General features: G+C 39.2%; 1 protein-coding gene across 2 annotated transcripts; it reads right to left on the reverse strand.

The window, feature by feature from the left end:
• Positions 1–205: 205 nt before the first annotated feature.
• On the reverse strand, positions 206–8718 carry LOC127417771 (protein YIF1A). 2 transcript variants are annotated; one of them, XM_051657986.1, is made up of 9 exons: positions 8649–8718; positions 8311–8349; positions 7652–7893; positions 5967–6071; positions 3794–3872; positions 3533–3590; positions 1875–2030; positions 1139–1232; positions 206–867 (listed from the first exon to the last, which is right to left on the reverse strand). In XM_051657986.1, exons 2-9 carry the CDS (start codon positions 8339–8341, stop codon positions 709–711), a joined length of 924 nt encoding a protein of 307 aa, XP_051513946.1. In that variant the 5' UTR covers positions 8342–8349; positions 8649–8718; the 3' UTR covers positions 206–708. The 2 variants fall into 2 exon arrangements, with proteins under 2 accessions (XP_051513946.1, XP_051513947.1); XM_051657987.1 differs by having other exon boundaries at positions 8311–8352; positions 8649–8688.
• Between the last annotated feature and the right edge of the window lie 3345 nt (positions 8719–12063).

The following is a 12063-nucleotide window of genomic DNA, read 5'->3' on the forward strand; positions in this document are numbered from 1 at the left end:
CAGGTTCAAACACACTAAGAAGCAGTTCAGGAACTATGACCATTGTGCCCTTGCCATGAACAAGGCATCTAATCTCAGGTTGCTCCATGGGGACTGTCCCTGTATATGTTGCACTAGATCTTTTCCAACAACATATTTTTGTAAGTATCAGGCCAAAATCAAGTATTTTTTAAAAAATGATTACAACACAGCACCAGTACACACCTTAAAATTCTAAATTGTGGAATTTATTTTGCTATAAAGAAGAAAGCATGGCTGTTCATGCACAGATAACCAGAAAAGGACACTTGAGTTGATCATGTGTTCACCAATTTTACATCACAAAAGAATCACATCACAGGGCAGATAAATTAGCATGCCTCTTAAAAGTCTGTATTTTGTGACACTAAAGCAGCATGGTGAAAACACAAGAGCAGTCAAACAAGCCACCAGTTACTTTCCAATTTTGGCAGAAAAACAAAATCCTGTAAAAAGTTTTAATTATATTCAACATTTGATCTGCAGGTGACTACGCAGAGAGTCAATATTAAAAGAGTTTGTTTAAAACAGATCAAGCAAGTCCTCCACGCCAAACACAATCTCATGTGTATTAAGTCACTTTTTTCTGTACCAATGCCAAAATTTCAAGAGTTGCAGCCACCTGGGTCCAGCACTGCATTACATGTCATTTTAAAAGTTATTTTCCTCCAAGTATAAATACACTGTAGGTCATCTGACCAAATGAGAGGTGAGCCAGTAAATGATGATTGGCTGAAAGGCAGCAGAAGCCACGGTAACGTACAAGCGAAGGCGAGGCTTGGCACTCGCTCCTGCACCCACAGAGTCTGCCGAGATTGAAGACAGGATCTTCATTTTTAGAGAGCGAACCTGGAAAAAACACATTGGAACATTTGAATTTCATGTTAATTATTTCAGTTTGACATTATTTTGTTCTCCATTCATTTCTAAAACATGAAAGCAGAATTTATTTATCTGTCTGGTAAAAGAAGTTAAGCATCTGCTGCTTTGGTCTGTAATGATACCAATGTAACAGTGGAAAAAAAAGAACACTTCAAACACTTCCCCCTTTGGACAGCTTCAAAAGTCTAAAATAGAATGAAAGACTTAAATGCATACAAAACACATTTCTAATACTCACAATAAAAAACATGAGGGCACAAGATGACCAAGCAAGAGCAACAAAGTAGCCGTCACTGCCAAAGAGCAATCCACACAACAATGTGAAAATCATCCTAAAAAGACAGGAAAAAGTGATTTTTTTTTTAACAATGTTTAAATCTGTATAAAAAGACTTGAAGGGATAGTTCAGCCAAAAATTACAAGTCTCTCATCATTTACTCACCCTCATGCCATCCCACATTTGTATGACTTTTATTCTTCAGCAGAACACAAAGATTTTTAGAAGAATATCTCAGCTCCGTTGGCCCATTCATTGCAAGTGAATGGTGGCCAAAACTTTGAAGCACCAAATCATACATAAAGGCAGCATAAAATAATCCATCCAACTCCATTGGTTATATTCCATGTCTTTCGAAGCAATGTAATAAGTGCCACCATTCACTTGCATTGAATGGGCCAACAGAGCTGAGATATTCTTCTAAAAATCTTTGTGTTCTGCAGAAGAAATAAAGTCAGACACATCTGGGATGGCATGAGGGTGAGTAAATGAGAATTTTACTTTTTTATCCCTTTAAATATAAACACAGCTCTTTCGTAGTGTCCTAATCAATAGAAAAAGTAAGTTATTAACAAAATGTCTTTCCATTCATCATCGTTGATGCAGGTTAGAAAAAAAACTCTGATCAACATGGAACAATGGAACAAATATAGGTCTATTGTTAGGACAATAGAGACTTTGCGGAACAGAAACATACCCAACATATTTGTATCCACTGTATGCAATAAGGTCAAATGTTGATAGGTCTGTGTGCACTGTGAGCAAGTAAAGACTGAGCAGCATGGCAAGAACCTCAATAATGATCCAAACCAAAGCCGTGCTGGCACACAAACCCAGAACCTCTGGACTGAACCTGACAATGTGGAGAAATTAAAACAGAGAAATTATGCTTTCATATAAGATATTTACAAACATAATGGCAACAGCATTGTTAAGAATGTTGCAATGTTGTAAGAAAGTTGAAAGTTACCCTTATGAACAAGGTTCCTCCACATGCTATGCACCAATTTGTTCATCCCCTTTAGTTAAAGCTACACTATGTAACTTTTGGCCCTCAAGCGTTTAAAAAATAAAACTGCATGTGTCTTGTGAAAGAACATTGTTTTGGTAATGACGCAAGTCATGCTTCAGCTCTGCTCCTCTGCACGGATGAATGTGGTTTGAGGCACTGGTGTACACATGGATACGGGACATCTTATCAGAGCGAATGGACAAATAAATAACGATAGAAAGGAAAAGACGGAAACATGTAATCTGAGCAGATAAGTGCCATATCTTATGCTGCTTTTTTGACTTATTGGAAACATTGTTTTGAAATAAATTATGTTACAAAAGTTAGGCAAACGTTCGTTAACATTAGATATAACGACTGTTAGTCTGATAAGGTCAAAATTTGTAAAGTTTTTATAACCGCAGGATATACTGGCCAAACAGACCATGGTAGTTGCTTATTTATAGATTGTCATTGTTACCAACCAGTGGTCAACATAATTTCAAGACTCACATGTCCTTGGCAAGCCTAGGACTAAAGGGTTTATTTATATAAATTATTGCTGTTATAAAGAAAAATACACACGTGTGCTAGCAAGTGAAATGTTCTGCATTGATTACAGTATAATTATTGTATTTCACTACACACACACGTCTGTATGTGTGTGATTACACAACTATACATAAACCATATCAATAAAATATCTTACCTGTTGAGTAAGAAAAAAGCCATCTCTGGGTCGCTTTTAAATCCTTTCAGATCTCCGAGTGGTCGCCACCTCTGAAAAGCCAAGCCGATTTTGATTTGGGTTTTATTACGGACTCTGTCACTTTCCCTTTTTGCTTGTAGACTCTGCTCTGTTAGGGGTTTCTTTGTTTTTACAAAGTGATTCCTTGGAGTTTTGTTATTTTGACAGAACAATTTTTCTTGTTCATTGTGACAACAAACTTTCAGCTTCACGCTACTCCCACACACGCGCTACAGTACGGATATGATATCAACTTGCATGGGCGAATGACGTATGTATGCAATTTCCCGCAAAATCCGTTCCAACAGCTCTAAAATATACAGTAAATCATTATTATAGATTTATCAAAGTGTATTTGGGTAAAGACATGGTTTGGAAGATGGATTTTTGTTGCACTCATTAATTTAACAAAAAAAAAAAAAAAAAAAGTTACTAGTGTAGCTTTAAGAGATTACTATGGGTCCTATCAAAGTAATTGAATGTTTTGAGCTAGTTTAATAACTTTTTATATCTATTTTTATACTAATCCTGCAGGATGTTCAGAGTACTCCGGCATGCATAAAATAGACACATAATGTGCATTCTATCAGTGTGTTTCTACTATGAAATCACTTACCGTTTCTGAATGCCTAAAGCCATTCCAGCCAGTAAAATATAGGTGATAAAAGCCATTGCTAGATTAAAACAAACATAGAACATTTTGATCGTTAATACTAGTAAATTAATACTAGTAACAAGACTTCAAATTTAGCAAAACTCTGAAAACTAAACATAGTACAAGACACAAAGATGATATTATTGGTACTGTATTAAAACCAAGTTTGAATCAGCAATTTGTCATGTTTTGCATAAAGATAAAAAATAAAAAAAAAGTTACTTGGTATGTAAAGATCTGGAGCATTGACATCATGGCGTGGTGTGAGAGGAGTGTCTCTATGGTAACGTACCTCCCAGTCCTGACATCAGAACGAAATGTAACAAAAATTAAATAAATAGTATGACTACAGTACCTTGAAACAGTCTATATCTAGTCAAAGTGTGTCTTGTGCATTTCCAGAATTTCTGCAATAGAGTAGTAAATTATCTGAAAACACACTGGCGGCCAAAAGTTTGGAACAATGTACAGATTTTGCTGTTTCAGAAGGAAATTGGTACTTTAATTTACCAAAGTGGCATTCAACTGATCACAAAGTATAGTGAGGACATTACTGATGTAAGAAACAGCACCATCACTATTTGAAAAAAGTCATATTTGATCAAATCTAGACAGGCCCCATTTCCAGCAGCTCATCACTCCAACACCTTATCCTTGAGTAAACATGCTGAATTGTTAGTTTGGTACTAGAAAATCACTTGCCATTATATCAAACACAGTTGAAAGCTATTTGGTTTATTAAATGAAGCTTAACATGTTTGTTTTTGAGTTGCCAAAGTATGCAATAGACTGGCATGTCTTAAAGTCAATATTAGGCCAAAAATGGCAAAAAAGAAACAGCTTTCTCTAGAAACTCATCAGTCAATCATTGTTTTGAGGAATGAAGGCTATACAATGCTTGAAATTGCCAAAAAAACTGAAGAGTTTACAAAGGTGTACACTACAGTCTTCAAAGACAAACGACAACTGGCTCTAACAAGGACAGAAAGAGATGTGGAAGGCCAGATGTACAACTAAACAAGAGGATAAGTACATCAGAGTCACTAGTTTGAGAAATAGATGCCTCACATGTCCTCAGCTGACAGCTTCATTGAATTCTACCTGTTCAACACCAGTTTCATGTACAACAGTAAAGAGAAGACTCAGGGGTGCAGGCCTTATGGGAAGAATTGCAAAGAAAAAGCCACTTTTGAAACAGAAATACAAAAAGAAAAGGTTAGAGTGGGCAAAGCAACAGACATTGGACAACAGATAATTGGAAAAGAGTGTTATGGATCTTAACCCCATTGAGCTTTTGTGGGATCAGCTAGACTGTAAGGTGCATGAGAATTGCCCGAATAAAACAGCCACATTTAGAGCAAGTGCTACAGGAAGCGTGGGGTGAAATGTCACCTGAGTATCTGGATAAACTGACAGCTAGAATGCCAAGTATCTGCAAAGCTGTCATTGCTGCACATGGAGGATTTTTTGATGAGAACTCTTTGAAGTAGTTTAAGAAGTTCTGAAAAAAAATAAAAATAAATCGTAATAGTAATTTTTCGTGTTATTAATGTCCTGACTGCACATTGTGATCAGCTGAATGCCACTTTGGTGAATAAAAGTACCAATTTCTTTCCATAAGAGCAAAATCTGTACATTATTCCATACTTTTGTCCGCCAGTGTGTGTGTGGATGATGGAAGACAAATTTGACATTTTACTGTTTTATTTACGGTTTATGGTAAACATTACAGAAGCATATCCTGTAATTAAAGGTGCACTCAGTAACTTTTTGCTTGTGTCATCTAGGACTTACAGTGACACCTAGCGGTGTGAATGCAGCATCATTCAAAATCAATCGTTTTCAGTTACAGATGCCACTGTAGAAATTCACTATCAGCCATGATTAATTTAATCCAAGAGTGAAAGTGTCCAATAACAAGACGGTTACTGAGATTGAGTAGTATTCAGTTGGTCATGTGATTCTAAAATATCAGCCCCCATGAGGGCGCCCCTGCCCCATGTAGAATAAACAGCTTTTATAAGGTTACTGATATGACTAGAGTCCTCACCTCATGTGAGTGGTCATGATTTTATACATACGGTATGTTTAAAATTACAATTAATTTCTTTAGCAGTAAAACTTTTTAATGGGGAAACAATTACTGAGTGCACTTTTAAGATAAGCCCAGGAAATGTTAGTCCTAAATGAGATTCTAACTGAAATTGCCATGGTTACCAGGCAGATGAGACAGGATTCAAATTTAGGATCTTTCTGTAATACACCCCCAGATACTGAAATTGATTCAATTATACTTTATGTACAGTACATAAAATTTAATTAAAAAAATTAAATAATTTGTGCTTATTAAAATCAAATTAAAAAAATCTCTTTGATTCAAGAATAAATAGCTTACCTGATGTGTGTATGGGAACATAAGAATCATCAGTTTCTTCACAACATATTTGGAATCAACTGCAAAGAAATACTTCAGTTTGTTCACTGACATGAATCGGCTAATCTGCAGAACAGATTACACAGTGGACAGGGTGAGTAAAATCAATTTAAAAGTGAACTTTTATCAAAACTGAACCCAATTGCAATACATAAATGATTTTTTTTTTTTAGTGGGGCCATCTCTGCCACACTACTGTCCAATTTGTCCACACTTTTAAAACAACATACACTGATCAGCCACAACAGTAAACCACTGACAGGTGAATAACATTGATTATCTCGTTACAATGGCACCTGTCAAGGGATGGGATATATTAGGCAGCAAGTGAACAGTCAGTTCTTGAATTTCATGTGTTGGAAGCAGGAAAAATTAAGTATAGGTCTCTGCAGAACAGTAATGGGTTTTTTCAAATCTGTGGGCGTTTTCAAACCAGGATGGGCGTTTCTAAACTAACCAATGAAGGTAGGGAATCTCAGTGTAGAAATCAGTGGGCATTTCCAAACCAGGATGGGAGTTTCTTAACTAACCAATGAAAGTAGGGAATCTCAATGGTTTAAAAACACCCACTGATTGGGAAAAGCCCATTTTTGTTCTACAGGGATATAAGTCTCGGAAAAATGGGCAAGCGTAAGGATCTGAGCAACTTTGGCAAGGGACAATTTGTGATGGCTAGACGACTGGGTCAGAGCATCTCCAAAATGGCAGGTCTTGTGGGGTGTTCCCGGTATGCAGTGGTTAGTACCTACCAAATGTGGTCCAAGGAAGGACAACAGGTTAACCGGCGACAGGGTCATGGGCGCCCAAGGCTTAAAGGCTAGCCTGTCTGGTCCAATCCCACAGAAGAGCTACTATAGCAAATTGCTGAAAAACGTAATGCTGGCCATGACAGAAAGGTGTCAGAACACACAGTGCACCGCAGCTTGCTGTGTATGGGGCTGCGTAGTCTTAGATCAGTCAGAGAGCCCATGCTGACCCCTGTCCACCACCGAAAGTGCCTACAATGGGCATGTGAGTGTCAGAACTGGACCACGTAGCAATGGAAGAAGGTGGCCTGGTCTGATGAATTCCGTTTTCTTTTAGATCATGTGGATGGCCAGGTGCGTGTGCGTCATTAACCTTGGGAAGAGATGGCAGCAGGATGCGCTATGGGAAGAAGGCAGGACGGCGGAGGCAGTGTGATGCTCCGGGCAATGTTCTGCTGGGAAACCTTGGGTCCTGGCATTCATGTGGATGTTACTTTGACCCTGATGGCAGCGGCCTCTTTCAGCAGAATAATGCGCCTTGCCACAAATTGTTCAGGAATGGTTTGAGAAACATGACAAATAGTTCAAGGTGTTGACTTGGCCTCCAAATTCCCCAGATCTCAATCCGATTGAGCATCTATGGGATGTGCTGGACCAACAAGTCAGATCCATGGAGGCCCCACTTCACAACTTACAGGACTTACAGGATCTGCTCCTAACATCTGGTGCCAGATACCACAGGACACCTTCAGAGGTCTTGTGGAGTCCATGCCTCGACGGGTCAGAGCTGTTTTGGCGGCACGAGGGGGACCTATATGATATTAGGCAGGTGGTTTTAATGTTGTGGCTGATCGGTGTATCTCTGTGTACATCTTCAACAAGGCAAACGTCACATCTCACCTCTTTGTTCACAATATCCTTGCCTTGATTGGCAAGTGATGAGCCATACATCATGGCAGCATTGGCCATTGGATCTCCAAAGAGGTTGCTAACTCCAGGTTCTTGACCTCCTGCTGGTACTGCAGCCATGTCATAACCTGAACTATAGTAGTTCTGGTTATTCATGAGCGGAGGCCCAGAACTGGTGTCATCAAAAAGAAGCGGGCCCCCAGTAGGTGGAGATGCTCTGGCTCTGGGTTTTGCTGCATTCAGAAAACAGATGTTTCAGGTATTATAAGGTCCAAAGAGACATTACTGGTACAGCTAAGTTTTGTTTGCAACATTGAATTAGAAAAATTCTTACGTAAAATGTATGACTATTCATATGTAACAAATAATAAGATCATAACACTTGGGTTTTATCTGGTCAGATGTGACCAGATACTTGGGACCATGTGAAAAGATTTCACAAAGATTTCACTCCGCACCCAAGAAATCAACAAAATAAAATATTTATTGGCACCTAATGAGTGGCTTTATAAACTGCAATGTATTTTGGTGCCAAATTGCTCGTGATTCGTCAATTGAGGCGTATGGCTTTTAAAGCACAGTATGCTGCTGTCCACGTATCCCAAACAAGCATAACAATCTTTCGCGAAGTTCTCTCATACAGTACGTACTTGCCCGGTATCCCTGGTGTTGGAAATCCATTTTCTTTCCTGCTTTGAATACCAAAAATAATTTGATCAGTTTCACCGAAAGATGAGCAATTCGCAATCCAAGCTATGTAGGTCTGGTTATGTTGCATCTGATGTCAGCCTCAAACTAATAACATACTAGCTTGCTATGTGGCTACTCTGAAAGATGACTGACAAAACATGGCACACTAATCTTAAATGTGGTGTAGAAATGAATAAAATACAAATACTTTAAAACGGATACAAATGACCAGTAGTCAATTACGGGTTAAGTATAAATATTGTTATTTAAATAAGTTCAAGCGCTAGCTGACACTCACAGGTACGCCTTCACCCTTACGCCCACCTCGCTTGCTTTTCATTGGCTGATGGGAAATATGCCTGCGTGGCAGATATTTGTGTCTCGTTTGGAAGGATGCGTCCTCCGGAGGTCGCGTTTGTCGGTCGCATACGTCATCGAGGCTGTCTCTTTTCATTTTTTATTTTATTTTTTATTATTTTATTGGGAATGCAAAAAAGGTTAACAATTGTATAAATGTAAGTGCATATACATAAAAGTCATTGACAATAGATACAAAATAAGAAAAAGAAAGACAAAAAAAAAAATAAATAAATAAATAAAAATTTTTTTGAAACGAGACAGCCTCGACCTCCGGAGGACGCATCCTTCCAAACGAGACACAGCCAGAGGCAGAGACGAGACACATCAAAGCCCATTGGTTAAAACACTACTGCGCGAACCGCAGTTCTACATTTTGATTGGCTTCAAGACAGGACAATCAAAAAAGGTACTCGCTTATTTTATGAGGCAACCGGTGAAAATACAACTGTAAAATACAAGTGAAAACAGTGGGAAAATAAAGAAATACATACATGTTATCATTAGATTAAATAATGTATTTTTTTAAAGTTCTTGTCAACAAGTTGCATACTTTTTCTTATTTGTCTTTCTTCTTTTGCTTTTTTGCCAATAGTTTAGGCATACTACAGTAGTGGACTGGGACTAAAAAGTGGTCCTGGACATTCTGGCCCAGAGCGGCCCACCAAACCCGGCCCGCAACAAACCACACCATAACACACCGGCTCATTGATTTCATTTTCCGGCTCAATTTTAAATTTTTGTGTTAAAAAAAAAAATCAGTGCAAAAATTGTCAACTTTAAAACATATAAAACTTTTTTAAAGAATGCACTAAAAATAATCACTTTATAGCTCAGACAAATAACATGTCAGAAAACTTTTTTCCCAACATACAGATGTTAGGTTCAAATGTACATGAAAGTTCAAGGGAAATGTGTATTTTAGGTGCTGTGACAAGTCAGCATTTCTTCAAAATTTTTAAAGATCTTAATCACCTTTCAACTTTTTTCTTGAAGTGCAAATAAACAATTGTCTTATAGTTAATATGAAGTTGTGGAAACAAGTATAATAATAATAATAATAATATATTATATATTTATATATATAGTTATACAAGATCATAAAATGTTGTTTAAAATAGTTAGATTTAGTTAGAAAGTGTCACAGCAGGAATTTCATGTCAATTACTCACATAATTGTGTAAATGTTATTTTTTTTAAATCACCGAAAACAAAGTTAGCCAGAATATGTGCATAGGCCCTATATAAATATAAACAAATATAAATATACTGTATGTAAAAAAAAATAAACATACCTCTTAAAGTGTAGAATATTGCAGATATTTTGCAGATGAATTGCTCATATTTTCTTTCTGTGTGAGTTTGTTTCGTCTTTATATCTGCAGTGTTTTAATTCCTTCCCCAGACTGTTCTTGAGAAAAAGTGAAAAGCCCTATGCTTTGACAAGCGCTGTTTCTGGTTTCCTTTAAACAAAGTAAGCTTCAGTGGCTCAAACAGCCACAAAGTAATCTTATTTTCTGCATTTTTATCAGGAGTGAGCATTGTTCAGCAAGCCGCACTTCAGCTCCCAATAATGCTTTGCGGTATGAATAAATTATTCAAATGACTATACTGCTCATAGCTTTACAGTTTGCAGATTTGATATACGCTGCTGTTATTGTATTTGTTTTAACTTGCAGTTATTTGTCATTTTGTGATTACTCAGAGCTCATCTTATACTTAATATATTGTCTTTGGTTGTCACCATTATTGTGATTTGTATGTCAAAACATTAGGTCCACACAAGCTATTATAGACATGGTGTTTCCGATGTCTCGTACACTGTTTTTTTTTATTTTATTTTTTTTTTTTTATTTTAAATAGTTTCATATGTTTGTGTTTGAACGATACAAATGTGAGTATGAAATAACGTCAAAAGGGCCATAAAACATGTTTTCAGCTGTGTGCTTGTATGTTTGTTTCATTATATGATTTCAGTTATATATGGGATCATTTGTGTGTGTGCGTGCGCGCGTGTGTGTGCGTGCGCGCGTGCCTGCCTGCCTGAAACCATTACATTAAGAAGCAGTGCTGAGCTGGTTATAATAAAATACCTTCTGTGTTATATATATATCAACATTCTCCACTTCCTCCTTACAACAAACATCAAACCTGTTACACTGGTGCCGAAACCCGGGATCGTTTGGAGGATGTATATGCCGATATGGAGTCCTCGCCGCTGGCCGGAGTCCTCCAGTCCCTTGCCAACGTGCTACATACTCAACATCAGGCCCTGCTTGAGCTTTTTGAAGATGAGGACCGTTGCTTCCAGGAGATTCTCTGGGCTCAAGCGGAGGACTGGCAGGCGATCTGGAGTGTACTATGCCAGGAGAAAGCCCCGACCATGACCCCGGACACAGCCACCACCGTGCCTCTGGTCGCCCTCAAGAGGGTTGGGCCAGAAGATGAACCAGAGGCCTTTCTAGACTTGTTTGAAAAAACTGCCGAGCTCTGGAAGTGGCCACGTGCCCAGTGGGCAGCCAGGCACCTTCCACTGTTGTCCAGGGAACCTCAACTTGCAGTTCAACATCTGCTGACCGCTAATCTCCTGGTGTATGACGACCTCAAGAAGACCATCTTGCAGCGGGTCAGCCACAGCCCCGAGCATCACCAACAACAATTTCGCTTGCTAAAGCTTGACGAGCACGCCCACCCGCCCGTTTGCGTTCTCTCAACAGCTTCGTGACACCTGTCGGAAATGGCTGTTGGCTGAGGACCGCGACACCGAGGAAGTCGTCTTTCTAGTGGTGCTGGAGCAGTTTATCCCTCGTCTACCGAGGGGAACGACGGAGTGGGTCCAGTGCCACCGCCCGGCATTGCTGGAGGAGGCCGTCAAACTGGCTGAGGACAATATGTCGGCCTACCAAAGGGAAGAAGAGCCCACACACTCTTTCACTCACTCACTCTCTCTCACACTCTCCCTCTCGCTCTGTCCCTTTTCCCCATCCTACTCCTTCCTCTCACCCTATTCCTATGCCCCAGAAAAGGGGAATTCCCCCTCTGAAGCTGGTGCCCCGGCTACGGGGGTCTGCCCAACTGCCACTAACCCCTCTCGCTCTACTCTCTCCTCTCTCCTCCCCAGGTTGTGGAACCCACTGCTGCGAGTGCAGGTGTAATGTCTGGGCCTGCCTGCCAGAGACACAGGAACCCTGTGTGGTTCGGGGACCAACGTCCAGTAATGGAACTGGAAATGTTGGTCCGGGTTCCTGATTTGCCACAGGCTGCCACGATCGAGCCGAAGCATGCAAAATACCTGTGAGTATTAAGGGGGGGCTACATATCAAGCATTGGAGGATTCTGGTTGTAATCAAACCACA

The sequence above is a fragment of the Myxocyprinus asiaticus genome, chromosome 27 (assembly GCF_019703515.2).
Source record: "Myxocyprinus asiaticus isolate MX2 ecotype Aquarium Trade chromosome 27, UBuf_Myxa_2, whole genome shotgun sequence".
Lineage (NCBI taxonomy): Eukaryota > Metazoa > Chordata > Actinopteri > Cypriniformes > Catostomidae > Myxocyprinus > Myxocyprinus asiaticus.

Bases quoted from the DNA above. Each gene is read 5' to 3' on its own strand.
- LOC127417771 (XM_051657986.1), bottom strand. From the start codon at position 8,341: ATGGATTTCCAACACCAGGGATACCGGGCAA. The intron at 7,894-8,310 runs GTACGTACTGTA...TTCTGAATGCAG, and splicing joins ACACCAGGGATACCGGGCAA to CAAAACCCAGAGCCAGAGCA. The intron at 3,591-3,793 runs GTAACTTTTTTT...GTTTTAATCTAG, and splicing joins TCCAGATCTTTACATACCAA to CAATGGCTTTTATCACCTAT.